The 26,574-nt window shown below is 58.7% G+C and overlaps 2 protein-coding genes across 11 annotated transcripts in view; one reads left to right on the plus strand and one right to left on the minus strand.

Annotated features, from left to right (window-relative positions):
• KCNAB2 (potassium voltage-gated channel subfamily A regulatory beta subunit 2) overlaps positions 1-22,032 on the plus strand; it is a 109,759-nt gene extending 87,727 nt beyond the window's left edge. For 6 of the 10 annotated variants that reach the window (XM_017956675.3, XM_017956677.3, XM_003891022.4 and 3 more), the window contains 11 exons: positions 2,433-2,512; positions 5,483-5,527; positions 7,677-7,721; positions 9,185-9,228; positions 10,574-10,660; positions 14,541-14,626; positions 15,449-15,569; positions 15,649-15,743; positions 17,154-17,274; positions 17,782-17,870; positions 19,337-22,032. In XM_017956675.3, coding sequence (XP_017812164.1) covers positions 2,433-2,512; positions 5,483-5,527; positions 7,677-7,721; positions 9,185-9,228; positions 10,574-10,660; positions 14,541-14,626; positions 15,449-15,569; positions 15,649-15,743; positions 17,154-17,274; positions 17,782-17,870; positions 19,337-19,426 — 903 coding nt within the window. In that variant the 3' untranslated portion in view covers positions 19,427-22,032. Of the gene's footprint in view, positions 1-2,432; positions 2,513-5,482; positions 5,528-7,676; positions 7,722-9,184; positions 9,229-10,573; positions 10,661-11,417; positions 11,463-14,540; positions 14,627-15,448; positions 15,570-15,648; positions 15,744-17,153; positions 17,275-17,781; positions 18,153-19,336 lie in introns of those variants that run through there. The other 4 variants (XM_017956671.3, XM_009181444.4, XM_021935505.2 and 1 more) reach the window with 3 other exon arrangements.
• Positions 22,033-22,622: 590 nt separating this feature from the next.
• Positions 22,623-26,574, minus strand: part of CHD5 (chromodomain helicase DNA binding protein 5) — an 80,847-nt gene continuing 76,895 nt past the window's right edge. The window contains exon 42 of the mRNA XM_031663976.1: positions 22,623-26,284. The gene's annotated coding sequence lies outside the window, so the exon portion shown is untranslated. The remainder of the gene's footprint in view (positions 26,285-26,574) is intronic.

Raw genomic sequence — 26,574 nt, forward strand, 5'->3', positions numbered from 1 at the left:
GATAGTGGTGATGATTACACAACTATGCGAATGTACTTACTGGCACTGAACTACGCTTGAAAAAGGTTAAAATAGTAAATTTCATTATATGTATTTTACCACAACTTTAAAAATTCTCTTTGATAAATGCAGTAATGTTTTAATTAAACAAAAAGAATGAAAGGGATCTTCATGAGCAGGTGTGGATTGGTTTCTAGGACGTATTGTGAGTGAAAAAATCAAAGTGCAGAAACATATGGGTAGTGTGCCAGCCCTCCTGGAAGAAAGATGGGGGAGAAGAAAATACACGTGTCTGAAATACAAAAACGGCAAACGGAGCCCTGGGTCCCCTCCTCTGAGAAGCCCTGGCAGGAGCGCGAGTGCCCTAACCACAGGCTTAGCCCCGTCGGAGCCCGGCGCACCGTGCCCTCCTGGGCTCTCTCCTCCTGGGCCTGGTTGTGGGAGGCATCCAGGAAGAGTCAGGAGGAAGACGAGGAGGAAGCAGTGAGCAGGTGAACAAGCCGCCCCTCTGTCCCTGCTGGAGCCCTGGGGCTGGGAAGCAAAGTGCTAGAGGTGGGGACAGATTCCTGGGCGCTCCCTCAGTGGCTACATCCGGGAGGAGGAGGCTGGAGGGGCAGAAGCAGATCCCTCTGGCAGTGGATGCATTTGCTGCATGGATGCATTTGATACCTCAGGGCAGCTGAGCTGCAGCAGGAAGACAGCAATGGAGCCCCAGCAGGTGGGTCCTGAAAACCGACGGCCTCCACCCCTGGGCTTCCTGACTCAAATCACAGCCGCTAACTCACTGGGGCTCAGCTTTGGCTGCGTGCATTTCAGTGTCTGAGATGTTTGGGGATGACTGCCAACGTCGCCAGGCTGCCGGCCAGATTTCCATACACCCCCCACCCACAAACATGCGGCCTTTCTGGCTTCTCCTGAGAAGCTGGCAGATCTCTAGCACCAGGCCCGCCTTCCCACGCGCAGCATTGGGCATGGGCCTTCTCCCATGGGTGCCCCCCAGTGGTGGCTACCCCGCGATCCTCACAGGACACTGTCCTCACTCTCCACACCTCCTGGCCACGAGGGCTTCTGAGCTCAGAAAGGAGAGACGCAGCCCTGTGAAGCTGCCCCTGGCGGGTTTTCTGTCCTACGGTGTTTGAGCGTATTAAGAATTATTCACCGACACTCCAGCTTGCTGCCAGAGAGGCCCGGTGCTCTGAGCTGCACCAGGGGAAGTGTGACACTCAGAGGGAAGCAGCCCTGTCCGAGGGCCGGCAGCTCAGGGACACCTGTCTCTCCGGCCTCTTGGAGGGAGCTGTCACTTGCAGAGGGGCTCCCCTGGCTCCATGAGTCCCACCTCACGACCAGTTCTTTGCTCATGGAGCACAGTCGCATCCTGACAGCAGCCACGGAGCAAAGTCTGACGGACGGCGGCCCGTTTAGCTCAGGCAGGCATTCATCGATCTTGCCCACGAGGCAGCCACCACTACAGCAGTGTCGCTCGGGGCCGGGAACATGTGCCATTGGAGAAACACTGGCCAAGAGGCTGGAATGGATGTCGCCCGCCATGCACCAGCTGTGGGGTGTCAGTTGCTCCATCTACAAAAATAACAATTCAGTCCTCATGTGCAGGTGCTGGGAAAGATTCAGTGAGATACAACTGAATACACAGCCCTGGCTTTAAGGACATGGACTCATCCCAGCAACGTCCACAGAGCCCCTGCTGGGGACTGCCTTGGTTTCCTAGGACTGCTGTAACAAAGTAACAAACCTGGGGAACTGAAACAACAGACCCATGTTCTGTCACCTTCTGGAGGCCAGAGGTCGGATACCAAGGTGTCGGCTGGGCCAGGTTCCCTGCAAAGGCTCTGGGGGAGGGTCCGCCCCATGCCTCTTCCAGCTCCTGGGGGTTGCCCACAGTCCTTGGCTTGTAGACGTGTCACTCCGGTCTCTGCCTTCATAGTCTCATGGACTTCTGTGTCTGCATTTTCTCTTGTAAATCACCAGTCACATGGGGTTTAGGAGCCACCCTAACACAGTACAACCTCATCTTCGCTAATTACATTCAAGAAGGCCCTATTCCCAAATGAGGTCACCTCTAAGCTTCTGAGTGGACATGAATTCTGTGGGGATACTGTTCAACCCAGTACAGGTGCTAAGCCCTGTGATGACCCCACCTGATGGGGTCCCTGCTCTCAAGAAATTCACAGTCCTCGGCAGTTTCTTCATTCCTTTTGCCTTCTTTATTCTTCTCAGTGGGTTTGTTACTGAGAGCTGCCTCCATCCCTGGCCTGTGGCAGGAGAGGACAAGTAGAGAGCCCACAGGGGAGCCTGTCGGGCCCCGGGAGGCAGGGCCTAGACACAGGGAGGCCTCCCAGGCCAAGAGGGTGGTGCTCAAGAGCCTCTGAGCCCCACTCCCGGCTGGCAGGACAGTGCTGGTTTTCTCGTTTCAGATGGCAGAGCAGCTCATGACCTTGGCCTACGATAATGGCATCAACCTCTTCGATACAGCAGAAGTCTACGCAGCCGGCAAGTATGTGTCTTTTCGCGTGGGAAAAAGTGGTGCAGAATGCCTGGGCAGAGCCGGAGCTGCAGGGATTCCTGCCACTCACGTTCCCAAGAGTGCTCACAAATGCACCTTGCGCCCTGCTTTCATTTTTAAACTCTGAATGGCTTTAGGAGGTATTATTTTCACGGGGCTGGAATTGCAGAACGCTTGGACACTGGTTACTTGCTAAACTCCCCATGGAGTCACCAGGGGGACCACAGTCCCTCCGGTGCCAAAGATGCTGTGCTGGGTGAGAGGCACGATTAAGCTGCTGTCCTGGGCTCTCTTGATGTGCCTGACATTTTGACATTTCATGTCTCACTAGTGCAATTAGGGCTGCAGGGCCTGCAGGGCCTCAGAGCTAGGGAGGGCAGGCTCCGGCCGAGTGCTGTGGGGAGCACTTCCCATCTTGGCAGTGAACTTTCCTGCTCAATTATGTAAAAGCTCAGCCCTCTTCAGCCAGGCTGTTGGCTTCAGTTTTAAAGACTGGCTGTAATCAAATCATCCACTCTTCTGCATTGGGTTTCCAGAAGTCAGCTTTTGTTTGTGAAATCATTTGTTGGCCCTCTCTTCATCCTCCTTCTGCCCCCCTCCTGCCTGGGGCCAGCCAAGTTCCTGTCGTCCGGGCAGGCTGCAGGCCTGGGCTGCTGTGCACCGTAGCTGCTTGGCCTGCAGCTGTTTTGTGGGCCCTAGTGGGTTACCTGCAACTGCAGTGGGGCCCAGAGCACCCGACAGCAGGGAACCCAACTGAGCCCTACTCAAGTTCCCACCCAGAGCCTGGGGAGCACACAGCCCTGGGGGCTGCCGCTGGGCCCTCAAACTGCCTCCAGCTCCCATCTGCAGCCCTTTTGGCCCTCCTGATGGCACAGCCCCCTCCCGCCCCCTCCAGACTGGCAGCAGCTTCCCATCAAAGTGAACCGCTTTCCAGACAGATAAGCCCAGCAGAGGGGTCTGAGGTCAAAAAGCCCAGTGCAGATGCCAAGCCAAGAGGCATCTCCCGTCCCGAGCCCCCCACCTCTTCGCTGCCTGCTTTGCCCTGGGTTTTGTTGCCCAGAAGAACGTGTGGGAGGCAACTCTGCAGCCCCATGGATGGGGCCGGGCACACCCCATGTCACAGCAGCCACACTCCGTCCTCTGTCACTCGCAGTTTCCATGTTCCCCTGTTTAACTGGACACCCAGAGCTGGTGAGCTGGGCAAGTTCACTGGGTCTCCAGCAGCCACGGGCCTCTCAGAAGCCACTTGCCGGAAGGCCGGGGAGTCAGGGAGCAGCTTCCCCTCGGGTCGCCATTTCTGTGGGATCCCCTGCCCCTCTGCTCCTGGGCCAGCCACTGCGGTCCCTCAGTCCAGCTCAGAGCTGAGCCTCCGGTGGACGCCCATCAGTGCCCTCACAGGGGACCTGGGCGCTGCGTGCCAGGGATAGGCAGGAAGAAACTGCTTTGGAGAGTTCGGGGGAGGCCGAGAGGCAGCTCGCAGGAGGCCAAACCCTTATCTTCCCGAGGCCTCCTGCTTCTTCTGACACTAATTTGCATACTTCTCAGAGAGCTACAGGATTTCTGTGTCCCGCGAACAGGTGTGAGTCCTACCAAATTCACAGCCAGAGCCACAAGCCACAGGCTTGGGTAACTCACTGTCTGCTGCTCCTCTGCCCCCGGGATCACTGCCAGCTTTTCTCTCTTCCTCCTCCTTTCCTGATCCTTCGTTTGACAAATCAGGGACCAAGGAATAAAAGGAAGAGGCCTAGGGCTGAGTGAATTTTCTGTGCGTCTTGACCATAAATGAGGAGCATTCAGAGCGCATGCTAAACAGCTTGCAAATCAGAGCCCATTATTTCTGAGTGGATGACTCAGGCACTTTTATAATTGGAATGTAGCACAGAGTACGGATCATTCTCCGTCTGTTGTTTTGCTCAGAAACATTTTGCTACAAGCAGAAAGTTCTTCAAAGTTAATCCAGTGCTGCAGTGCCAGGCGAGGCTACAACGGCCGCCCATGCCCCCAGCTGGCCTGAGTTTGGTGCAGGACCCGGAGTGATGCCAAACAGGACAGACAGTGGTCTACCTAGCATCTGACTCTCTGCCGTTCAACGCAGGAAATGAGAGGGACACGTGCACCCACACACGTGCACCCATGTACACACACACATATACACAAGCATGCACATCTGCTGGAAATCCAGCCCTTGACCCTGAGTACATGTTGATTGTCTCTCAAAACAGAAGATGTACTTGATGAATAATTTACCTTTAAAAAAAGATACTTGGCCGGGCACGGTGGCTCATGCCTGTAGTCCCAGCGCTTTGGGAGGCCAAGGTGGGTGGATCACTCGAGGTCAGGAGTTCGAGACCAGCCTGGCCAACATGGTGAGACCCCATCTCTACTAAAAATACAAAAATTAGCTGGACGTGGTGGCGTGTGCCTATAGTCCCAGCTACTCGGGAGGCTGAGGCAGGAGAATCTCTTGAACCCAAGAGACAGAGGTTGCAGAGAGCCGAGATCTCGCCACTGCACTCCAGCTTGGGTGACAGAGCAAGACTCTATCTCAAAAAAAAAAAAAAAAGCAAGATACTTGTGTGGAAATTTTGCCCACCTAATGTTGCCAGGCATTTTCCCTTGTGAATTTTCAGCTGACTAGGAAATGGGATGCTGGCCTTGCCAAGCTCGACAGCAGCTCCTTCCTTCTCTGTGAGAGCTGGGGCCGCCACTGCTTAGACATGCGTCTGCAGGGGAACATGCCACAGCCATCCTAGTGGGGAGCAGTAACACAGCTGGTCCCGCCCCCTCGGGCCAGCCCTCTCTCTCTGGAATGAGCTACTGAGCCAAGGCGGGTGTTAACAGCCTGGCTCTCTGGCCCCAGTGGCATTTTCACAGAGGGAACCAAGTGGCCAGTGGCCACAGTGGGTCTGGGTTTGATTTTTCTGTTTGGCCGTGATGAGATCTCGGTGTCTTGTTTTGCAGGGCTGAAGTGGTACTGGGAAACATCATTAAGAAGAAAGGATGGAGGTAAGGATCCTGCTCTCTGCGGTCTGTCCCTGGGGTGGGTGTGGGCGAACTATCCCAGGGTCAGCCTCATCAGCCCATTGTGCAGTGTTGTAAGGCCTGCAAGTCTTCACATTTTTCTTGCTGGGAAGTGGAGAGGAAAATTCAGTTCTCCAAGAGGAGGAGGTGACTCTGCTTGAGAAAAAAGTTGAAGGGAGGCTGAATACACTGTCTACCCCCACCCTAGCGTGCCCACTCCGCCTGTCCCAACTCACCCACAGAGACCCAGAGCACTAGGGTCCCTGCTTGCAAAGTGTCAGGCCAAAAAGAGCTCGGCGTGAGAACGGGCCTGGGTACAGCAGAGGGGTGCTGCTACAGATGGGGGTGCAAAGCCCTTTCACCTCTTTGGCTGAAGCACTTAGGGTCAGGGGAGCCAGGGGGCCAGAGAGGGGAGTGGCTCAGAGAGTCTGGGGGCCCCGGGGTTGGATCCCACCCTGCACCTTGTCCACGAGACCTTCGCGGCGTCTCAACCTCTCCGGAGCTCACTGTTCCCATCTGTAAGGGTGTGTGTAGGGGACCTTCCCGGCAGGGCTATCCCGAGGGTCAGTGGCCCCAAGTCTGTAAATTACCCACCACCCAGCTCAGGGCAGGACGTGTCACACTCGCCTGGGAAGTGGTCCCCTCCAGCATAGACTGGGGAGCGGTCCCTGGGTGTGATGGGGCCCAAAGGTCACAGATCGGGGGCCATCCACCCTTCTCTCCCAGGAGCCTGTGGGCCTTTCCCAGGCCAAGGTCCTCACCCACCTTGGGACCAGTCGGGCTGAGCACTTGCCTACATGTTGGGGCTCCCCAGACCCCTGGACACAGCTTTATCTGAAGGTGCTGACAAGCCCCAGGGCCCTGTTTCTTAATAAATGTTTCTTTATTTTCAGAAACATGAGAAGCAGTTATAAAGTTGGGCTCTCTCCTCCCTCCCCTCCCAGTGCCACTCAGAATCCCAGTGTCATTTGTTGAGAAGCCCCCACCCCCTCCCGCATGGATTCCTAACACCCCTTCCTCTTGCCCCATCAAATTTGTTTTTTGGCAACTCTAATCCCAAAAGAAATTCCTCCTCACCCTGTAATTAAAGGAAATTGCACATATTAGCAAATCCCCTGATCATGTCTTTGGCAAATGCGCATGGAGGTGGTGTGGGGTGGTCTCTCTTCCTGGAGGTGACGCTGCCCCTGCCAGAGCTCTGTGGCCGATGCTTCGGGGGCAAAGGAGGCCTCCTGCTCCAGCCTCCTGAGCTGCTTCCCTGAGCAGCCCGGGACCCGGGTGGGAAAGCAGCTCAGCTATGGGGAACCAGGAGGTCATTGTCACCCCCTGGGTGGGGAGTATTCCCTCCTCTGGGAGGGGTCAAGGTCAAATGTGGCCGGGAGGGGCCATCATTATCCCCCATCCCACCAGGACAAAGCCACTTGTATGGGCATTTGTCTCCTGTGGGCTTAGAGCAGAAGAACGAATTACTTCCCTTTGCGCTGCTCAAGCCCAAATCCTCAAGGTTCTCTGCCTCAGCTACTCAAACCCAGAATCCCATTGGCCTGGCCACACTTGGGCTCCCTATACCTCCCCTCCCTCCCTAGGTACCTCCCAAGTTACCCTGACCGGGCGGTCCCACGCAGATTTTCTGCAACAGGCGTCACATTTTGTAGGGAATGTTGCAGAGAGCTTCCCTGGCTGCCTTCCACCCTCATCTTTCCATCCTCAACTCCTGCCAGATCCCCCCAGAGCCCACCTCTGTCCCTTGGCCCACACCTTGGCTCTTGCTGCTTCCTCTACCTGGACCAAATCCATGCACCCCTCGTATTCCCTGAGCCAGGCCCCCTCCCACATCCTGGGCGGAAGGCATCTCCTCCGGGCTCCGGTCACACTGGGCCCCCCACTGTCCAACTCCCACTGCCTGACTCACAGTTACTGCCTCAGTGGCTGCCTCCTGGCTCCATGAGGAGCCCACGCATCCAGGCTTGGCACGTGGTACACATCAAATGATGGAGAAGTGCCCATTTCATGCCCCGGGCTCCCAGGCGGGAGGGCTTTCAGGACCTCTGTGTGAGAGATGAGGACGTCGTGAATGAAGGACCCCCCAGGGGCCAGGCCCTATCACACCTCTTCGTTCTCTTCTTTCCCGCAGGCGGTCCAGCCTCGTCATCACCACCAAGATCTTCTGGGGCGGAAAGTAGGTGCAACCGCTGGCGATGCTTCCAGCCCTGGCCCAGCAGCCACGGTCCCACGGTCCCTAGAGACCCCTGACCTAGAAGGCTCCCGGGGTGGGGGGAGGACAGTCCTGCTTCAGAAAGGAGAGTGGTCGGGGTCTGTCCTGGTCAGGCCCCGGCCCAGTGCCGCTTCCTGTCCCCAGCAGGGGCAGAGCTGACATTTCTGCAGCCACCAGCTATGCCTGGTGCCCGTCCCTGTTAAGGGACATCAAATCCAGAAAAGTAGCTGTGGCTGAGTTTGCCTTTTACAAAAACCTCGCTTAACTTTTCTTTTTACTTACATGGATTATTTTTTCCTGGTCACTATGGTAACGTCATAAAAATTATGGAAAACACAGAAAATCTGTGAACTGCCCAAACCCCCAAACCACTCCAAATTCCCTGGGCTGCCTGTCGTCACCCGTGCAGGTCTCCAAGTGTCTAGCTCCGTAGTTTGTGGGCTGGACACACTTGGGCTCATAGGAATTATGACTATGATTCATTTTTTCTTTCTTTTATTTTTTATTTATTTTTATGTATTTTTTTGAGACACGGTCTCGCTTTGTCGTCCAGGTTGGAATGCAGTGGCACGATCGCGGCTTTACTGTAGCTTCAAACTCCTGGGCTTGAGTGCTCTTCCCACCTCAGCCTACAGGCATGTTGGCCACCATACCTGACTAATTTGTCCTTTTTCTTTCTTCTTTTTTTTTTTTTTTTTGAGACAGGGTCTCACTTTGTCACCTAGGCTGGAGTACAGTGGCGTAGTCCCAGCTCACTGCAGCCTCAGCCTCCTGGTTCAAGTGACTCTCCTGCCTCAAGTAGCTGGCTCTACGGGCACATGCCACCATGCCCAGCAATTTTTATATATATATATATATATTTTGTAGAGATAGGGTTTCATCATGTTGTCCAGGCTGGTCTCAAACTCCTGAGCTCAAGTAATCTGCCCACCTCAGCTTCCCAAAGCACTAGGATTGCAGGCGTGAGCCACCACGCCTGGCCTTAATTTGTCCTTTTATAAGATATGGGGTCTCATTATGTTGCCCAGGCTGGTCTTGAACTCCTGGACTCAAGTGATCCTCCTGCCTTAGCCTCCCAAAGTGCTGGGATTACAGGCATGAGCCACTGTGCCCAGCCTGATTTGTTCTTAATTTAAAAAATAAAAATAAAAAGTCCAAATCAAACACACGGGTTAGGTTGAAAACCAAAAGCCCCCTTTCCCCTGCTGCTGCCCGCCTCCCCTCTGAGCCCTGTGACCAGGCCTGCCGCGGGCCTCTGGGAGTTCAGCCCTGCAGCCTCGGGTACCTACCCCCAAAGTGGAATCCGACCCCACACAGCATTTGCTGACCCCGTTTTTGCGCCTAACATTGCATCATAAACGTTTCCTGGGAGGGGCCAGGGTGCCGAAACCGCTGACAACATCACACATGGTCGGCCTGTTTTCCAGGGCGGAGACGGAGCGGGGCCTGTCCAGGAAGCACATAATCGAAGGTGAGGACGCACTCAGGCACCTCAGGGCCCCCACACCTGTGGGATTGTCCTCGGAGGCCAAAGTGAAAGCAGCACAGAGCCTGACCCCCCAAGTTACCCAACCAAGGGCCCCATCCCCGGGCACCCGGTGCTCTGGCCTGACCCTCTCTTTCCACCCGGGCAGCACAGGGGGACCCTGCAGGGAACAAGGGCGCCCGGTGGCTGAGCACAGACCACAGACCAGCCTGGGTTTCAATCCGGGTTCGGCCCCGCACGGGCTGAGTGGGGGAGCACCCTGCCCCACGCCTCTGCCACAGTATCTGTGCAATAGGGACAGTAAGAGTGCACCCGGCGAGGGTGGCTGGGATGCCCACAGCGCCCAGGAGAAGGTGCATGCCACACAGCCCGGGGCTCAGCATTCGCGGGCACCGGAGCAAGGCACCGGGCTGTCTGGCTCTTGCTGTATTTTTATTGTCTTCATGCCTTTCCTATCTGTGTTCATTTTCTTCAAGGTAATAGATCATTCCATTGAAAATCACCTAGGGGGCCAGCCACCCGCTCCCCGTCCTGCCCACCCCAACCCAGTGTTTCACTCTGCCAGCTGTGTGTCCTGAGCTGCTCTAAGCACGAGCGGGTGGCTTGGGCGTTTTAGACACTATTGCCATTGTTTTTGTTTTTGTTTTTGAGATGGAGTTTTGCTCTTGTCGCCCAGGCTGGAGTGCAGTGACACGATCTTGGCTCACTGCAACCTCCGCCTCCTGGGTTCAAGCGATTCTCCTGCCTCAGCCTCCTGAATACCTGGGATTACAGGTGCCCGCCACCATGCCTGGTTAACTTTTTTTTTTTTTTTTTGTATTTTTAGTAGAGACAGGGTTTCACTATGTTGGTCAGGCTGGTCTTGAACTCCTGACCTCAAGTGATCCACCCACCTTGGCCCCCCAGAGTGCTGGGATTACAGGCATGGGCCACCATGCCTGGCCACAGACAGTATTGCTTTTGATGGGATGGGCAGCCAGTGTAACCCTCCCTCCACGTGTGATGGATATCGTGATCCCCCTGTTGTAACACAGAGTGACCTCAGAGGAGGGCATGTTGTCTGGGGGAGGAGGCGCTTCCCCTTCATTTAGTCAAGGACATGTGGCCTGTGGTCCCCCGACGTCCTCCTGAAGGGGAGACTCCCCCCACTCCCTGTGGGATGTGCCCCCACCTCTGCCGTAGCATTTCACGACTTCCATCAGCTTCTGGAAGCTTCCAGATGCCAGGAGCCTCTTAGCCGTCTCTTGTTCCCCGAGCCGGGCATGGACAGGCCCAGGTGCCTGTGGAGATGCAGCCACAGCAGTGATACCCCCACCCGGTCCTCCCCCAGGTCTGAAAGCTTCTCTGGAGCGACTGCAGCTGGAGTATGTGGACGTGGTGTTTGCCAACCGCCCGGACCCCAACACCCCGATGGAAGGTAAGTGGTCTGCGGCAGCACCACCGGTCAGGCCTGGGTGGTGTCCGAAAGGTCTGAATCTGAGGTTGTAGAGACCACCAGCATGGGTCCTGCTGGGCACCCGGGTGAGCCGTGAGAGGAGGCCAGGTCCAGGGTGGGGGACAAGGGGGCAGGCCTCCCCTCAGTAGGGGTGAGCTCAGCCTCTGGCTGCCGACCCCCAGCCAAGTGCACCCGGCACCTTTGGACCCAGGCCGATCTGCCCTCCCAGTCAGAGCCACAGCGGAACTGTCCCCTCCCCCCTGCGGCTATTTTGCAGCTAAGTGAAGCTGCAGTGTGGGGACTCCGACTGTGGTGTTCTCTCCAATCACGACCCATTGGGAAGCTTGGGGGGTCTTTTGTGCTCTGGGGAATAAATTACTACATAGAGGAGAAGAAACGTTCAGCACTTTGAAAATCGGTTTTGGTGACTTTGGCGTTTTTTATTCTTTCTACTCCTGAGATCTCAGCCCCTCCGCTCGCCCATCCTCCTGCTACAGGTGTCTTTCCGTGTGTGCTTTGCTGCTTCAGGGACTTGAAAATTAAGTTGTGTTCCAGTGTTTTTTGTTTATTTGTTCATATACAGCACGCACGTGCGTGTGTTGTTATATTTTTTCCTTTTTAACTAAACGCGTGTTCTGCGCGGTGATTTGTGCCTCCCCGCTGTGCCTTCGTCGTGCCACTCCTCTCAGTGCTCCCAGCTATCAACTCTGGTCTCTTTAAATCTTTCTTTTATCACCAGGGGACCCATTTAGTTCCTCCAAGTCAAGGACATTCATCATAGAAGGTACACAGTGCCCCCAGCCTGACTATTGACTTCTGCGTCCAAGCTGCATTTTATGAGACAGTATTTTTATTTACATGATTCTTTCACCCCATGACAAACTTCTCCATAAAATGCATAAAGAGGGGAAAGAGCGCCCTATGAGAACACCTTGCAAGTGAAGGAAAAGCAAAGTGGTGTTGGAGCCCCTCGCCCCCAGCCCTCCGCCCCCCGTCCCCTCGTTCCTCCTTCTTCCCGTGCATGGCCCCCACCCCTGGGCTTGCACTGCTGAGCTCTGCGGCGGCCGGGGGTCCTCTTGATCTGATGCTGTGATCCCCACCTGGAGCCTTGACCCTGGATGGTGCCATGGGAAGAGTTGGGGAAGACCAGGTTTCCACAAGGAACAAAGCCGTCAGGGACCCCAGAACACGCAGCCCTCCACCGAGTCTTAGCTCCTCCATAGTTTGTGTTTGCTAAGCTCCTGTCTCTCCTGGAGGCAGAGATCACCTGGCTTGGCACGCTGCCCTGTCCACAGCACGCTGCTCCTCGGACAGCATGCTGGCTGCGTGTCCCCTCTCACCAGGAGGCCAAACCTCTCCATCAACATGGAGTCATTTTCCTCCTGAAAGAATAACCACAGGAGCTGAAACCAGGGGGCGGCCTCTGGCCACGCATGGTCTCTCTGCCCTCCCCACAGCTAAGGGCCCCAGGAACCCACCCCAAGGGCAAGCGTCGGTCTCCCTGGGCCCGGGCTCCCGTCTGCCAACTGGTGCTGCCACCTGACCCCCCATGTATTGTTTGTGATGCGGCAGGAGATGCTGTGGGTTTTGGCAGCAGCTAGAAGGATTCAGTCCTCCTACTTCTGTTCAACCGCATTAAATATGGAGGTGAAGGACAGTTGTCCCCTAATTGTCCCTGGGTCTGGGGCCACTGATACCACGCTTGGGCACAAGCGCAGGGTGCTCCCTCGTGTGGGCGCCCTGTCCAGCCTGCTTCTGCCCAGATCCTCCAGGGAGCCCAGGGGTCTTTGCCTCAGGACAGCCAGAGACTCCTGCCCCGTCAGCCCCATCTCCCCATCGTTGCATGGAAGGGGCGCTGCAGGGCAGCCTGCAGTTTCACTGGCTGGGACCTTGGGGACCTGAGACAGCTGCCGGGAAGGGAGAGCGAGGGAACAGGGCTGGCCGTGGGGGCCTTGGCTTCCCTCTGTCTAGCAATGTCTAGCATGTGGACCTAAGCCTTGGCTGAAAAGAACCGGGTACTGACGCTGCATGTTCACAGGTGCCCCGAGAGTGTTTCTAAAAAACCACAAGGCCGGCCAGGCCAGGACCCGGACCTGGGTAGGATGTAGTCAGAGATTCTCCTGGGACCCTCTGGGTTCTCCTGAAACTTTCCCAACCAGGCACTTCCTGCGGGTCTGTCGGTGTTGGCAGTTAAAGCAGGTGGCCCAGGGAGGTGGCCCGGAGAGTTCAGACTCCCTCCCAGATCTCACCCCCAGGAGGGGACGGAGAGGATTCCCAGGAGCCACAGCCTCTGACCTTGGAAGGAAGCAGCGAGCAGGGCTGGGCCTGCAAGTGCCGAAGCCAAGGGTGGTTTGCCAGGGGTCCTGGGTGAGTCTGCCGAGACCACCGCTCCAGAAACTCCAGTGGCCTCAGCTCTAGCCTTCAGGAGGCCCCAGGTTCTGCTCAGGGTGGACCTCAATAAAGGGGTGCTCAGGGAGCGACCCCCAAAACAGAAGGGGATGGGAAGCCAGCGCTGCCACTTTGTGGCCTCGTTGCCATTCCGAGGTGGAGCCTGCAGAACAAACCCAGCATGTTCCGTCCTTCCTTCCTTCCCGACGGGCCCACTCCCAGCATTTTCAGGACCTCAGCTTCCACGCAACATGGGCAAAGGACAAGCAGGCACTTAGGGAGAGCCGGGGCTTTTCCAGGGTCAACGTCGTTGCTGTTTTTAGAAACACTTGCACTCCCACTCACTCCCACACTGCCTTTGGCGGTCGAACTTGCAAGCACTGTATCCGACCCGTGAGAAGCCTAGCGCCATAGTCCCTCGCCCAGCAAAGCTAAGAGGCTTCTGAAATTTGAAATTTTGAGGCCAAGTTCTGTTTTTAACATCACAACATCCCCATGAGGCTGAGAGGGAGCTACAACTGGCAGATGGTTATGTCTCAAAAACATTTTTGTATACTGGGAAGAATCCGCTGTCACTGGGGTGAGGGTCCTTCCTCTCTTCTTTAGAAGGCCAGCGTGGAGTCTCTGCGATTTCGTCCTCAGGCCTTAGGAGTCTCTGCCATCCATGATTCAGGTCGTTCCCAGGGCTTGTGGAGCCTCAAAACTGTCCTACTCCAGGCCTGGGCCCCTTACAGGAGCAGCACCCAGACCCCTGTGGCCCTGGGACCACCCCTTGCCGGGGAACAGGCGGGCTGGGACTCTGGCCTGGTGCTGGGCTGGTTTGAGAACCTGGGCCGTGGTCTCACAAGGCTTTCTACGCCCACTTCTCAGTCTCCTGGACATGAGAGGAAACATGAGCTCAGCCCCGAAGCCCTATTCTCTGGGACCATACAGTGTCCCAGGTCCTGCCACATCTCCTTATCCAGCCCACTCTCTGTTCCAATGAGACTTTGCAATAGCCCGAAGTAGGAGACCAGAAACGCAAAAACACGCGTCCCTCCTGCCGCCAATCTGACTGTAACTTTCATGCATTCACCTGGTCCTTCCTGAGTGATCGGGGCCCTCGAATCTTCCCCAGACCAGAGAACCCCCAGTTCTAGAGTCCGGAGCCAGAGCCACATTCTTTGATGTCCCCTCTAATCTGCCATAGAAACATCACGGTCATCCATAACCCATTTCTCAGCATTTCCATAGGCCTGTAACCAGTCGGGGAAATTGTTTTCACAATCTTCTAGGATTGTGGTTCACTTTTCTCTCTCATCCCAAAAAACCCCTCCCACCCCCAACTTCGGAGCCACGAAGTACACTGCTTGCAAGACATCTTCGCAGCCCCTGTCCCTCCTCCCAGCGTCCCGCCTGTATTCGCAGAATGTCCCGAGGCTGGCCCTGAGCCCCGGCCGCCCCCCACCTGCGGTTTCCCCTTCTCTCACGACAGAGACGGTCCGCGCCATGACCCACGTCATCAACCAGGGGATGGCCATGTACTGGGGCACGTCACGCTGGAGCTCCATGGAGATCATGGTATGGCGGCTGCGAGGCGTGTGTGTGTCCAGGCACAGGCTCCCGGCACAGGCTGCATATGGAGACCCCAAGGCTCTGGCAGGGTCTGTGCCTTTGGTCCCAACTGCACCGATGCCTGGGTGCTAAGGGAGGGACAGGATGGTGTTATGTCTGCAGGCCTTGCAGACGGCGATTCCGCATGGATCCCAGTGCTGTGTGGCCCTGGACAAATGGCTTAACCTCTCTGAGCTTGTTTACCCACCTGTAGAACACGCCTGCTAGGCAAGTCCTCATGGGGCCATTCTGAGGAATCCCTGAAAGAGCCAGTGTGAAGCTCCTAGCAGATGCCCTGGAGCTCAGCAAGCACTCTGGGGTGATAACACCATCAGCCATTTCCACTGGGCTCCTAGGACGTGCCCAGTGCTGTCAGGTTCAAGGGTTTCACAGGGACCCTCTCACATGCAATCCTCACAGTGCCTTTACCAGGTGAGTGCCGCAGGCAGCCCATTTTTCAGATGTGGACACTGCGGCACAGAGAGGTTCAGTAACATGCCAACGTCACACAGCTTGGGCCAAGATTAACGTCCAGGCTGTGTGGTTCAGAGCCTGGGGTGCTCATAACTGGACCCTCTGGCCTGGGGGTCCCACCACCCACCCCCTTTTCCCAGCTCACCAGGGCCTCGCTGGCTCCCAGGGAAGCTATGAGTGTGAGCGGTGGGAAGCCCGGGCTGCAGCTGCTGGGCCCGCCTGCTCCGGGGACGCCTTGGTGCCCTCTCCCTGGCTGCCCGGCACCCCCCACCTGCTCATGGGCAAGGCCTTCGGGGCCCCTTTCTGCCTTCCCAGGAGGCCTACTCGGTGGCCCGGCAGTTCAACCTGACGCCGCCCATCTGCGAGCAGGCTGAGTACCACATGTTCCAGCGCGAGAAGGTGGAGGTGCAGCTGCCGGAGCTGTTCCACAAGATAGGTGGGCACCCTCGGGCCCCTCGCCCCGCCCCCACCCCCCTTGGGCCCAGGGCTTGACTCCACCTGCTTTTCCTCTTCAGGAGTGGGCGCCATGACCTGGTCGCCTCTGGCCTGTGGCATTGTTTCCGGCAAGTACGACAGTGGCATCCCACCCTACTCAAGAGCCTCTTTGAAGGTGAAGGGACAGCCTGGGGGGAGGGACGGGCAGGGACAGGCATTTTAGAGGGGTGGGACCTTTGGGCCGGCTGCTTTGGTGCTGGGCGGGGGTTCCAGGGGCCACAGCTGCTCCCACCTCGGTCTGCGGAGGGCGGGCTGACCCCAGTTCCGCCCACGGCCCATCCCCCACCCCGTTCCCCACCATCCCCTCGACCCTGTTCCCCGCACCTCTGTTCCCCTGCATCCATCCCCCACCTCTGTTCCCCACCCACATCCCCACCCGCGACCTCTGCTCCCCCACTCTGCCCTCAATTATCCCCACCTCTGTTCCCCACCATCCCCCACCTTCTGTTCTGCCACCGAGTGTTCCCCACCATCCCCCACCTGCCCCACATCCCCCCACCTCTGTTCCCCACCCTGTTCCCACCCACATCCCCCACCTCTGTTCCCCACCTTACATCCCCACCTCTTGTCCCCTTTAATTACATCCCCCACCTCTGCCCCCCACCTCCCTGCCTCCCCCACCTCACCATCCCCCACCCCGCCCCACCAGTCCTCCCCACCCTCTGCCCCCCACCTCTGCCCCCCACCACATCCACCCACCCTGCCCCCACCCTGCCCCCACCATCCCCCTCACCCTGCCCCCACCCACCATCCCCCACCTCTGCCCCTCACCACATCCCCCACCCCGCCCCCCACCTCTGCCCCCACCACATCCCCCCACCTCTGCCCCCCCACCTCACAGCCCAGCTGCCTGAATTCTCACCACCACTGAGAACCCTGGGCCTGGGCTCCAGGATGGGGGCTGCAGAGCCACATGGAGGTGACCCTGGGACAGGCGCCCCTCCCCCCCACACAACCTCCAAGGGGGTTCTCAGGAGGGTCCCCAAACTGCAGGATCTGGGGAACAAGGAGCAGGCCAAGAAAGTCTGCGCAGCCAGCAGTCTCAGCACTGGGGCCCACAGCCCTGGCCCCCCACTCCTCCCATCCCACGGCAAGGTCAGGGCACCCCGCCAGGAGGCCCTGCAATCCTCTGCAGCGATGGGCAGGGGAGAGAGCACTCCCGTAGGGCCAGGAGGTTCTTCTGGGCCGCAGGTGGCAGCCAAGACCCCAGGCTGCCAAGTGTCCTGAGAGAAGGAAGGCCGGCACCTCGCCTCCTTGTCCTGACGTGGGGTTGGGCCAGCACCACAGTCTTTGCACTTCAGAGCCTGGACAGGCCCCGCTCATCCACCAGCCCATGCCCAGCCCACTGCCCACTCTCCCCTACTTGAGAGGCCTGGGGCAGGGGCACTGCCCTGGCTTCAAGATGAGAAGAGCCCCTATGAGGGAGAAGGGTCCAGAAGGAATGAGCCCATCGGCCCGCTGCACATGGGGGTCCAGGTGACCTGCTCTCATCTGTAGCTGTGCCGCTCCCCTCCCCCGCAACCAGGGCTACCAGTGGCTGAAGGACAAGATCCTGAGTGAGGAGGGCCGGCGCCAGCAAGCCAAGCTGAAGGAGCTGCAGGCCATCGCCGAGCGCCTGGGCTGCACCCTGCCCCAGCTGGCCATAGGTAACAGGGTGGGGTCACCATGGGGCCAGTGTCCCTGGGGAGAACCTGCCCCAGCTGGCCGTAGGTAACAGGGCGAGGTTGCCATGAGGCCAGTGTCCCTGGGGAGAGAGGGAGGTGATCCCTGGACATCATCCCCCAGCCAGCCTCAGGTAATAGGGCTCTAAGGGGCATGGTTGGGACCCCATGCCTCTAGGGGGATGTCAGGAGTCCCTGAGGACCTGGGCCATCCCCTCCATCTGCCGGCCGTGGGTAATGGGGCTCCCCCGTCATGGGAAGAGGACGGGGAGCACTGAGCACTTGGGCCGCCTCTCCATCAGGGAGCAGCGGGCTCCCCCATGCCACCTCCAGCCTCGTCTTAGGCAAAGCCCGTGCCCAGCACTGCAGGGCTTCTTAGGCACCCCCAGCCCCCCCGGGCCAAGATGCTGGGTCTCTCGGCCCAGTCAGGCGGAACCATCGGGGGCCCCTGGGGTGTGTGTTTCTCCCTCACCTTGGGTCTCACCGCCACAGCCTGGTGCCTGAGGAATGAGGGAGTCAGCTCCGTGCTCCTGGGGGCCTCCAACGCGGACCAGCTCATGGAGAACATTGGGGCAATACAGGTGAGTGTGAGAGGCCTTGCTGGGCAGAGCGCCCATCCCAGCCCGAACCCTGTCCAGTGCATCCTCCCAGGCTCGTCCTGCATGCCAGGCTCTGTTCTAGGCGCTCAGGATGCGTCCAGGACCCATCAGAGCTCTGCTCCTGGAGAGCTTGCTTTCCAGCAGGAACAGACATGAACACTAACTGCACGAAACAAGGAGGTTAGAATGTGTGTTGGGGCAGGCCGGGCGCGGTGGCTCACGCCTGTGATCCCAGCACTTTGGGAGGCCAAGGCAGGCGAATCACGAGGTCAGGAGATCGAGACCATCCTGGCGAACACGGTGAAACCCTGTCTCTACTAAGAATACAAAAAATTAGCCGGGCGTGGTGGCGGGCACCTGTAGTCCCAGCTACTCGGGAGGCTGAGGCGGGAGAATGGCGTAAACCCGGGAGGCAGAGCTTGCAGTGAGCCGAGATTGTACCACTGCACTCCAGCCTGGGCGACAGAGCGAAACTCGATCTTAAAAAAAAGAGGAAAAAAAAATGTGTGTCAGGGTGGATGAGCGCCGTAGGAGAGAAGCCAGAGATAAGGAGAGGGGATGGGAACTGGGGCCAGGGACGGTGGCGCTGCAGACCCAGGTTCCAGGGGCCTGTCAGGTGGGCTTGTTGAGAAGGTGGTGCTTGCGCAGTCTTGAAGAGATGCGGAGTAAGCCATGCCAGTGCCTGCGGGAAGAACCTTCCATCAGCAGGAACAGTTGATGCAAAGGCCTAAGAAGGCCTGGAGCAGAGGGACAGATCCTGAGAGGGGCAGATCCCGAGAGGCACGGCACACCTCCGAGGACTTCTGAGTGAGATGGGAGCCGTGGCAAAATTGTGGGCAGAGGAGGGCGAGCTGCAGCTCAGCCGGGAAAGGGAGCCTGCTCTCTGGCCGCTCCGTCGGGGAGGCTTTGGGAAGCAAAAGTCGAAGCAGAGAGCCCTGATGGGAAGTGGCAGGTGCGAGTCTGAGACGGGAGTGGTGGTTGGATCCTGGATGTTTGGGAAGGTGGGGGCCCACGAGACTGGCTGACAAACTGGATGTGGGGGTGAGAAAGCGAGGTGGAAGTCGGGCCCCGGGTGTATCACCCGGAAGGGTAGCGGTGCTGTTAGCTGAGGCAGGTGCAGCTGGAAAGAGCCGTCGGAGACTTGGAAGTCCAGTACTTGGCCTGGAGTTTGCATTTTATGTCACTGCTGCCACCACCCTTCAGGAAGGTTCTAGGGCACCTTGACATTTGAGGGGGAGTGCACAGACCCAGGCATGCTTCCTCTCTGCCCCAAACCTTCTGGAACACAAAAGCAGCGTGGCCTCCATCTGCCTCAGATGGAGCCCAGATGTGATGGGGTAACCCGGGCCTTGCCAACCGAGCATCTGGAAGAGCCTCACCCCACCTCCTCCCCAGGCCAGGCCCGTCTTTTTGGTGGGATTCTGATTCGTTCTTGTTCTTGCACGCAGGTCCTTCCAAAACTGTCGTCTTCCATTATCCACGAGATTGATAGTATTTTGGGCAATAAACCCTACAGCAAAAAGGACTACAGATCCTAAGCCGCCCCCGCCCGCCTGCTCGGACACTTGCCATTCCCTCCTAGTCTCTGTTCGCTCGCTTAAGCTGTTCTGAAGCCAAGTGAAGAGTGTGGTTTGCATCCAAGAGAAAACACCACACTGTGACGTCATCGGGAAACGATCTCCCAGTCGCTGCCAGACACCACCCACTGCTTCGCCGGACAACGTCGAAGTCCGATCTGTGCCGGGGACGGCACTGGTTAGGAAGGACGTTCGAGCGGCCCCACCCAAGCCTGTCGCCTCTACTTATCCTCCAAGACCACCCAGCTTTCTCCCAGCCACAGCCAAGATTCCCAGAGTCAAGGCCCGAAGATTCCCAAGATTCCCCAAGTCAAGGCCGGGCCAAAGCCTGGGTGGGTTCTTGGGGCAGGCAGGGCTGGCCTCTCCTCTGCTGAGAATCCCTACCCCGAATAAGGGGAGAGGGAAAAGGGGTCTGGCCCATCGAGGGGTCCCTTCTGCCAGGGCCTTGGTCGCTGGGGCAGGGGCCTCCCCAGTGGGGGTCTTCCTGGGGGTCTTCCTCCACCTCCCACTTTCCAAGGGCTCCAGGAATCTGGGCCTGACCCCAGATTCCTCCCCCATCCTTCTCTGCTCCAACCTGCCCCACTGGGTCCCGGCGGGGGCCATGCCTACCAAGCTCGAGCTGGCCCTTGACCCCCACCCACCCCCACCCTCGCTGGCAGGGGCAGGGACCCCAGGGGGATCGGCTCTGCAATTTGGGAGCCACAAAAAGTGTAGGGGTGTGATTTCTAGCTCAGCATCCCACCGTCTTCCTCCTACACACCAATGATGAGCCTCACACCAGTGATGCCCGGAGCACATGGGAGGGGTCGCAGTGGGGCAGGCCCTTCTGTCCGGCCACCCCTGTCCTGGCCCCGGAAGGCCCTATGGTCATACACTCCTAGCTGCACCGTGGCTGCTGGCCACACCGTGGCAAGTGGCAGCAAAGGCCAGCCCTGTGCTCGAGGACGCACTCTTCTTGGTCCCTGTAGACTTTCTCTAAAGCCGCCCTCCCCCCCAGGCTGCTATTCTGCACTGAGGTGGTGGGCTGGAGTTTTGCAGAGAGCATGCTTGGACCCTTTCAGTAAGAAAGGGTCCTTGGGGTTTTCTGTGCCCAGGACTGGGGTGCTGCACCCCCACGGCAGCCCCCACAATGTAGGAAAAGACCTCAGGGAACCTCTCCCTGGAAAGGTGGCCGGGGCTTGTGGCCCCTCCCACTGCCCGACACCTGGAACAGACTGGGGAGAGGGGAGAGAGGGCGGGACAGGCCAGAGTGACACCCCTGTGCAGCTTGGGCCGGAGGGCTGGGGATGCCAGGAAATCTGCAGGTGCGGGGGTGCCACCTACAGGCCCAGGCCTGTGTCCCGAGCAGTACCCAGGCTTTGCTGACTGTGCAGGGCAGGGCTCCACCGAAGCCACCCCCACCCCTCGCCAGCTAGCTCCATAGGGAAGCCTGTGTCTCCTGCCCCCAAGGCACACCCTCAGCGCGAGCACCTCCGTTCCCACTTTGCCCTTGGAGGAGCCACTATTCCAGAAGGCTCCACCCTGCTGTCCAGCAGGAGCCTGCTGTCCAGTCCTGGGCGGGCCAAGGCCTGGGAAACGTGTGTAAGTCAGGAAGGCCAGCAGGGAGAGGGTGGGGTGAGGCAAGGAGAGGGATGCAGCTTCTGCTGTTCCTGGCCCACCTTCATGCTGCCCCTGGCACCTAGAACCCTTGCCCCTCCTCGTAGACCAAGTCCTGGGGGACTCCACCCATTCCTGCTGCCCACTTCACCAGAAGCAGCCCTGTGAGTGTGGGGCGGGGAAGTCCCTTCCCAACGGAGGTCCCAGCCTATGGCCCCGGGCCCAGGTGGGGGTCGCCTGCTTCCTTCCAGGACAGGGTCCTGCAGTGGCCAATGGTGTCAGAGGGCAGGTGGCCCACCTTCGCCATCAGGGAGGGTGGCTGGCCCCATCCCTACTGCCACCCCAGCCCCACCCACTGTTGGAAGAGGGACCAGCGCGTGAGGTGGTGCCCGGGGTGGGCACTGCTGCTTAACGCAAGCCACACCTGGGGCAGCTGAGCCCCCACTGTGGGTTTGCCAAACAGAGGCCAGGCCCCTGGTGAGGCCCAAGACCCCAGTGCCAGGATGCAGGCAGCCTCTGGCGCAGCTCTTTCCACAGCCTGGTTCCTCCACAGCCATCTACAGGGAGGATGTGAGGGGGTTCTGCCTCCTGGGGCCAGGTCCCCCCTCGGGAGGGGGGTGTTAGGTGGGACCATCCGAGAAAGAACAGAAGACCAAGGGCAATCGGGGTCTAGAAGGGAGGGCGCTGGCCCTGCTGGGTGCTGCGGAGCCCCCACTGTTTCCCACTCAGCCTTGCGGTCCCGAGGAGTGACGGGCTTCCTCCCATCTTCTGTCCTTGTCCAGTCATGTAAATAATGTGCTTTTTCCGTCCCCGCCCCCCGTCTTTTTTTTAAAACCGACCGTGGTTCCTCAGCTAACTGCATTCCCTACCTAGGCAGACTGTCCTATGCCTCGAGCTTCCAAACGAGACTCAGATCACGACACAGCCACCGTATTTATGGAATGACAAAATAAAGCCCACACCCATCGGTCTCTGTGCCTTTGTGCCCCTCTCATTTCCTCGGGGTCAGGGCTGGGCCAGGGCCACACGAGAGGGGAGGAAAAGGCTGCCAGCAGCAGGGACTGGGGTGTCCCCCAAACCAAACCTGCAGCCAAAGGCAGGTGGGTTGGAAAGGGCCTGTGGAGAGACAGAGATCAGGGACAGGGACTGGAGACCTGCCCCCCCATCTCTCCCAAGGGATTCAGCCCAGGGGCCCAGTGCCTCCCCTGCTGCCCCCAACACACACATTCTCTTTCCCCAACTCTGAGGGCCCAAAGCTTCTGGCTGGGAGGCTGCTATCCCTCTGGGGACCTGGCTGGCTGCTGTTCTCACAAGGACAGAGGTCGAGGCCTGGAGAAGCTCTCATGGCATGTGTTTAGGGTACAGGTGAAAGGGGCCTCACCCCAGCACACCCCTGTTTCGTGCTCCCCCCCTTCCCAGTGAGCCCCTGCACCCATGAAATGCCGATCCCAGGCAAGAGAAGGCTCCCGGACACACCCCCACCCCCCACCACTCTTCCCTGGCCCCAGCCCCCACCCCATTCTAAATCTTGAATCTTAAAAAAAAAAAGAAAAAACTCTGATTAAATCCTTTCCCAAAGGATTTATTAAAACACAGAAAACCAAAACATACACACAGAGTACAAAGAAAAGGTGATTGTGTTGGCTACAGCCTCTGTCCAGCCTCCCGTGGGCGAAGACCAGACAAGCCACGGTTCACAGGGGAGCCTGGCTTCCAAAGCTCGACCCGCCCCCGCCGGGGCCACCCTGGCTGGGACTCCTGGCGCGCCCTGCACCCAGTCCAGGACCCTCCCTTTGCCAGCCTGGGGCTGTGCCTGGGGAAAGGGATCAGCCCCCTCTTAGCTGGGCCTGGGCCAGTGGGGTCTGCTCCTTCCACACCCCTGAACTCAGACCCCACGGGCCAGTGGGACCGTCCCTTCGTCTCCAAGGGTGCTTGGGCTCCAGTCTCTGCTTGAGGAGTTCAGGACACACACACACACCCAACGGGCCCTTTCTGGGTTATCGCACCTAAAAAAATACTTTGTTAAAAAAAATCTGAAAATTAAAGAAAAAAAAACAAAACACAACACAACGCCAGTGAGTTTGGGCTGATGCACCGCAACCTGTAAACTTCCAGACATAGAAAACGGGCCAGGAAGCAGCTTCCAAGACCCAGGCTGGGCCGTGCACAGGAGAGACCTGGGGAGGGGCCGAGGCCAGGTCACCAAGACGGCGAGGGTAGAGAGGCATGCCAGCCTCGGCCCGCACCCATGCCCTGTCCCCTGCCCATGGACCCCGACGCACACTGGAGGCTCCAAGTGACCAACACTTGACCAGCTCCACCTGGCTTCCGGCTCCCACGTCCCCAAGCCCACTCTCCGCTCCACCTCCTTGGGCCCTCAAGTGTCCTGGATGACAGGAGTGAGGGCTGCACGTGTCACGTGGCCAAGGCTTGGTCAGCTCCTGACTTGGGCAGGGGAGCACCCGGGGGACTCTGGGAAGGCTGCCCCCCGAAAGCAGGAGGATTTCAATCATAGGGGACAGGGAAAGTCCGGCCTGCCCCTGGGAGAAGCCAAGTTTGCAGAAAACACAGGAGCTTCGGAAGGTGGCTTTCACAAGGGGACGCTGCTTCTGCCTCAGGCATGTATGTGAGGGTCCTGTAGACGTGCTCACTCCACCCCGAGTAACCTGAGCCCATGGGGCAATGCCTTCCAAGACCTTGGCTCAAATGTGGCTCTGCAGAAGCCCTACTCAGCACTGGCTTAAATAAAGTGGCTGGAAATCTCCAATCGCAGACTGGCACTTTGGGCTCATGCTCATGCCTGAGGACCCTGATTCCACCAGCAGCAAAAACCAAACCCAGCCAGAAGATGCCAAACACACGGAAGCCACCATCACCACTTTCGGCAGAGATGACTGACAACCAAGACGACACTCTCAGATCTTTTCTCCTCTCCCAAACTGGTCAGCCCCAAACCCGCTCTGACTCACAGCCCACCCCTCCCGGGCTCCGGGGTGCCGGCCACGGAGAGCACCACCCCTTCTGGACCAGGCAGTGCAAGGGGCCCAGGCCCGAAGGAGCTCTGGCCAGGCTTTCCTGGGTGCCCGAGTCTAACCAGGCAGAGGAGAAGGGAGCCCTGGCGAGGCCTGGGAGGGAGGCAGAGAGGAAGGGACACAGCAAGGCTGCCTGGAAGGAGGGGCTCCCAGGGGAGGGACCATCAGCCCTTGGGGTGGAGACAGACCCCTCCCCTGACCGCCACAGGCCTCCAGTCCTGCTGCTCGGGACCTATCTGCTGTGGGCCAAGGAAGGTGGGCACTGCTCCCAGTGACAGCCAAGCCCAGCGCGGGCCACTGCTTGGTTGGGGATGAGGGCACAGGAGTGAGCTTATGGCAGGTCACCTCGCCTGTGACCCGAGCCAGGAGCCTTTGCCGGGAGGCGCTGCAGAGCACACAACACGCGTGTGGACAAACCACATGTGAGCCCGCTGACAATCATCTCCACTCCAGGGTGCTCCCCACTACGCCCACCTGCAGTGTCAGGGTCAGCCTGGCCCTCCAGACCTGGATCCAGACTGGAGTGTGGGAGTGCGCCAAGATGAAGGGCTCGCGGGTCCCACCCTCCGGGGTTCAGAGAGAGCCTCATTATGAGTGAGGCATCTGGGGCTTAGGGAGGGCCAGGCAATCACTCCAGTGTCTGCAACACAAGCCGGTGAATCCTGACCCAGCCCTGGCCCACTAAGTCCCAGGCAGGCCCTCTGCAGGGAGCTGAGCCCCAGCGCCTGTGGCACCTCCACCCCAGACCCAGCTGGGTTTTTCACGGAGCCCTTTCCTAACACTCCCAGGATTCTGCACCCAAAGCACCTTCCCTGGGAAGGTCTCAGTTCAAGACTCAGAAATGCCTTCCAGGTGGACCCGGGGCTGGGAGGAGGATCAGACACAGACAGGCCTAGGGAGGGCCTGACCTGCTCCCCATCTCCGTCCCCAGCTTGGAGGCGCAGGGGCCGGGGGAGTGGTGGGATTCCAACAACCCCCATGTGGGAAGATGGTTTGGGGACTCCAGAGCGCTCCTGGCAGGAGACAAGGCAGCAAGGCCCTGGTGCTGCGGCTGGGAGGAGTCTGCAGAGGGCACTGGGTCCGGTCCCCCTCAGGCAGAGCTCTCCCCATGCCCTCCAAGACTGCAGCCTCAGGCAGGAAGGCCCTGGGAGGGCCTTTCCAGGGACAGGGGAATGGGACAAGTCCAGGCCCCCAGGGGCAGTCCGGTTCCACCCGTGGAGGTGGGCGGGGCAGGCATCCCAGGGCACAGGGCAGGGCCAGGGTCTCCTGGGCCAGCTCAGGGCCCATGACCCTCCTTGCTGGGGCGCCAGCTATCACTGCCCTTAACCACACCTCTGGCAAAAGGCAAACCCCAAACGCAGCAGTGGCTCCGAGGCAAGCACTGGTCCTCCCCAGCCCACCCTCCGGGGATCACACGCTTCTGCCCGCCACGAAGAGCCGGGGCCACAGGCCCCCCACTGGTAACATAGTTCAGGGCCTTCAAGACACGCTGGGCCGGGGACAGACACCTGCTGGCAGAGGATCCTCCTCCCCGCAAGGAGAGAGCAAACACCTGGCGGCCGCCAGCCTTGGTAGGAAGGAGGAGAAATGTCAGCCAGGGTCTCACCATTGGGCTGGACAGGGGCTCCCCAAACCTGCCCTCTCTGGTGTTGGGAGGCTCCAAGTGGGCAGGGGGCTGAAGCACAAGGGGCAGTCACACAGGTGCAGACAGGACAGGCAGGGGACGCTGAGGGCTCCCAGGGCACCGGGCGCCGTGTCCTCCCCAGCTGGGCCGAGTCCACAGGGCAGTGCCAGGGCTACCTTGGGTCTGGAACCCATCGGTAAAGAGACGTCAGTGCTGCAGGTTCGAATCTTCCATACGTCATCCAACTTTTATCAAGACAAACGTGTTCAAGTCTTCAATAGGAAAGTGCAAAAGATGTACAAATAAATGAAATCTCTTCTAAGAAGTCATCTGGAAAAGGTGGCGAGGGAGCACGTCCGGCGTGGTTGTGGGGGCAACGCTGTATGGAAGAACACTTGAATTATGATGAGGTGGCACTTCTGGGCTCTGGCCCAGCCGGGCTGGGCCTCGTCCTCCATGTGATGGCATGACTCGGTTTCCCTTTTTGTCCCAAGGTGGCGCTGGCTCCTAAAAAGGCGGCAGCTTTTCTCTCCCATGGGGGTCGGGCATGTGGCCCGGCAGGCGTGGCTGCAAAAGGCAAATCAGTAGGTTAAGCAGGTGGGCAGTTATAGGGGGCAACAGGGTGGCACCCAACAGCCTATAGCAGCTTCTCCGCCTATCACAATCAACTATGATCGGGACCCCCAGCCACGACCTCCCAGCCACAGGCCGCCGGGCCAGACCATGAGCTACACCCAAAGTTCTGAGAGCACCCAGGAAGCAGCAGCGGGCAGGGGCAGCCAGCCAGGAAACCCCTCTGGAGCCTCCACCAGCAAGACACAGTTCCCACAGGGACAGACACAATGTGGTGGAGGCTG

This window comes from Papio anubis, chromosome 1, assembly GCF_008728515.1.
Source record: "Papio anubis isolate 15944 chromosome 1, Panubis1.0, whole genome shotgun sequence".
Lineage (NCBI taxonomy): Eukaryota > Metazoa > Chordata > Mammalia > Primates > Cercopithecidae > Papio > Papio anubis.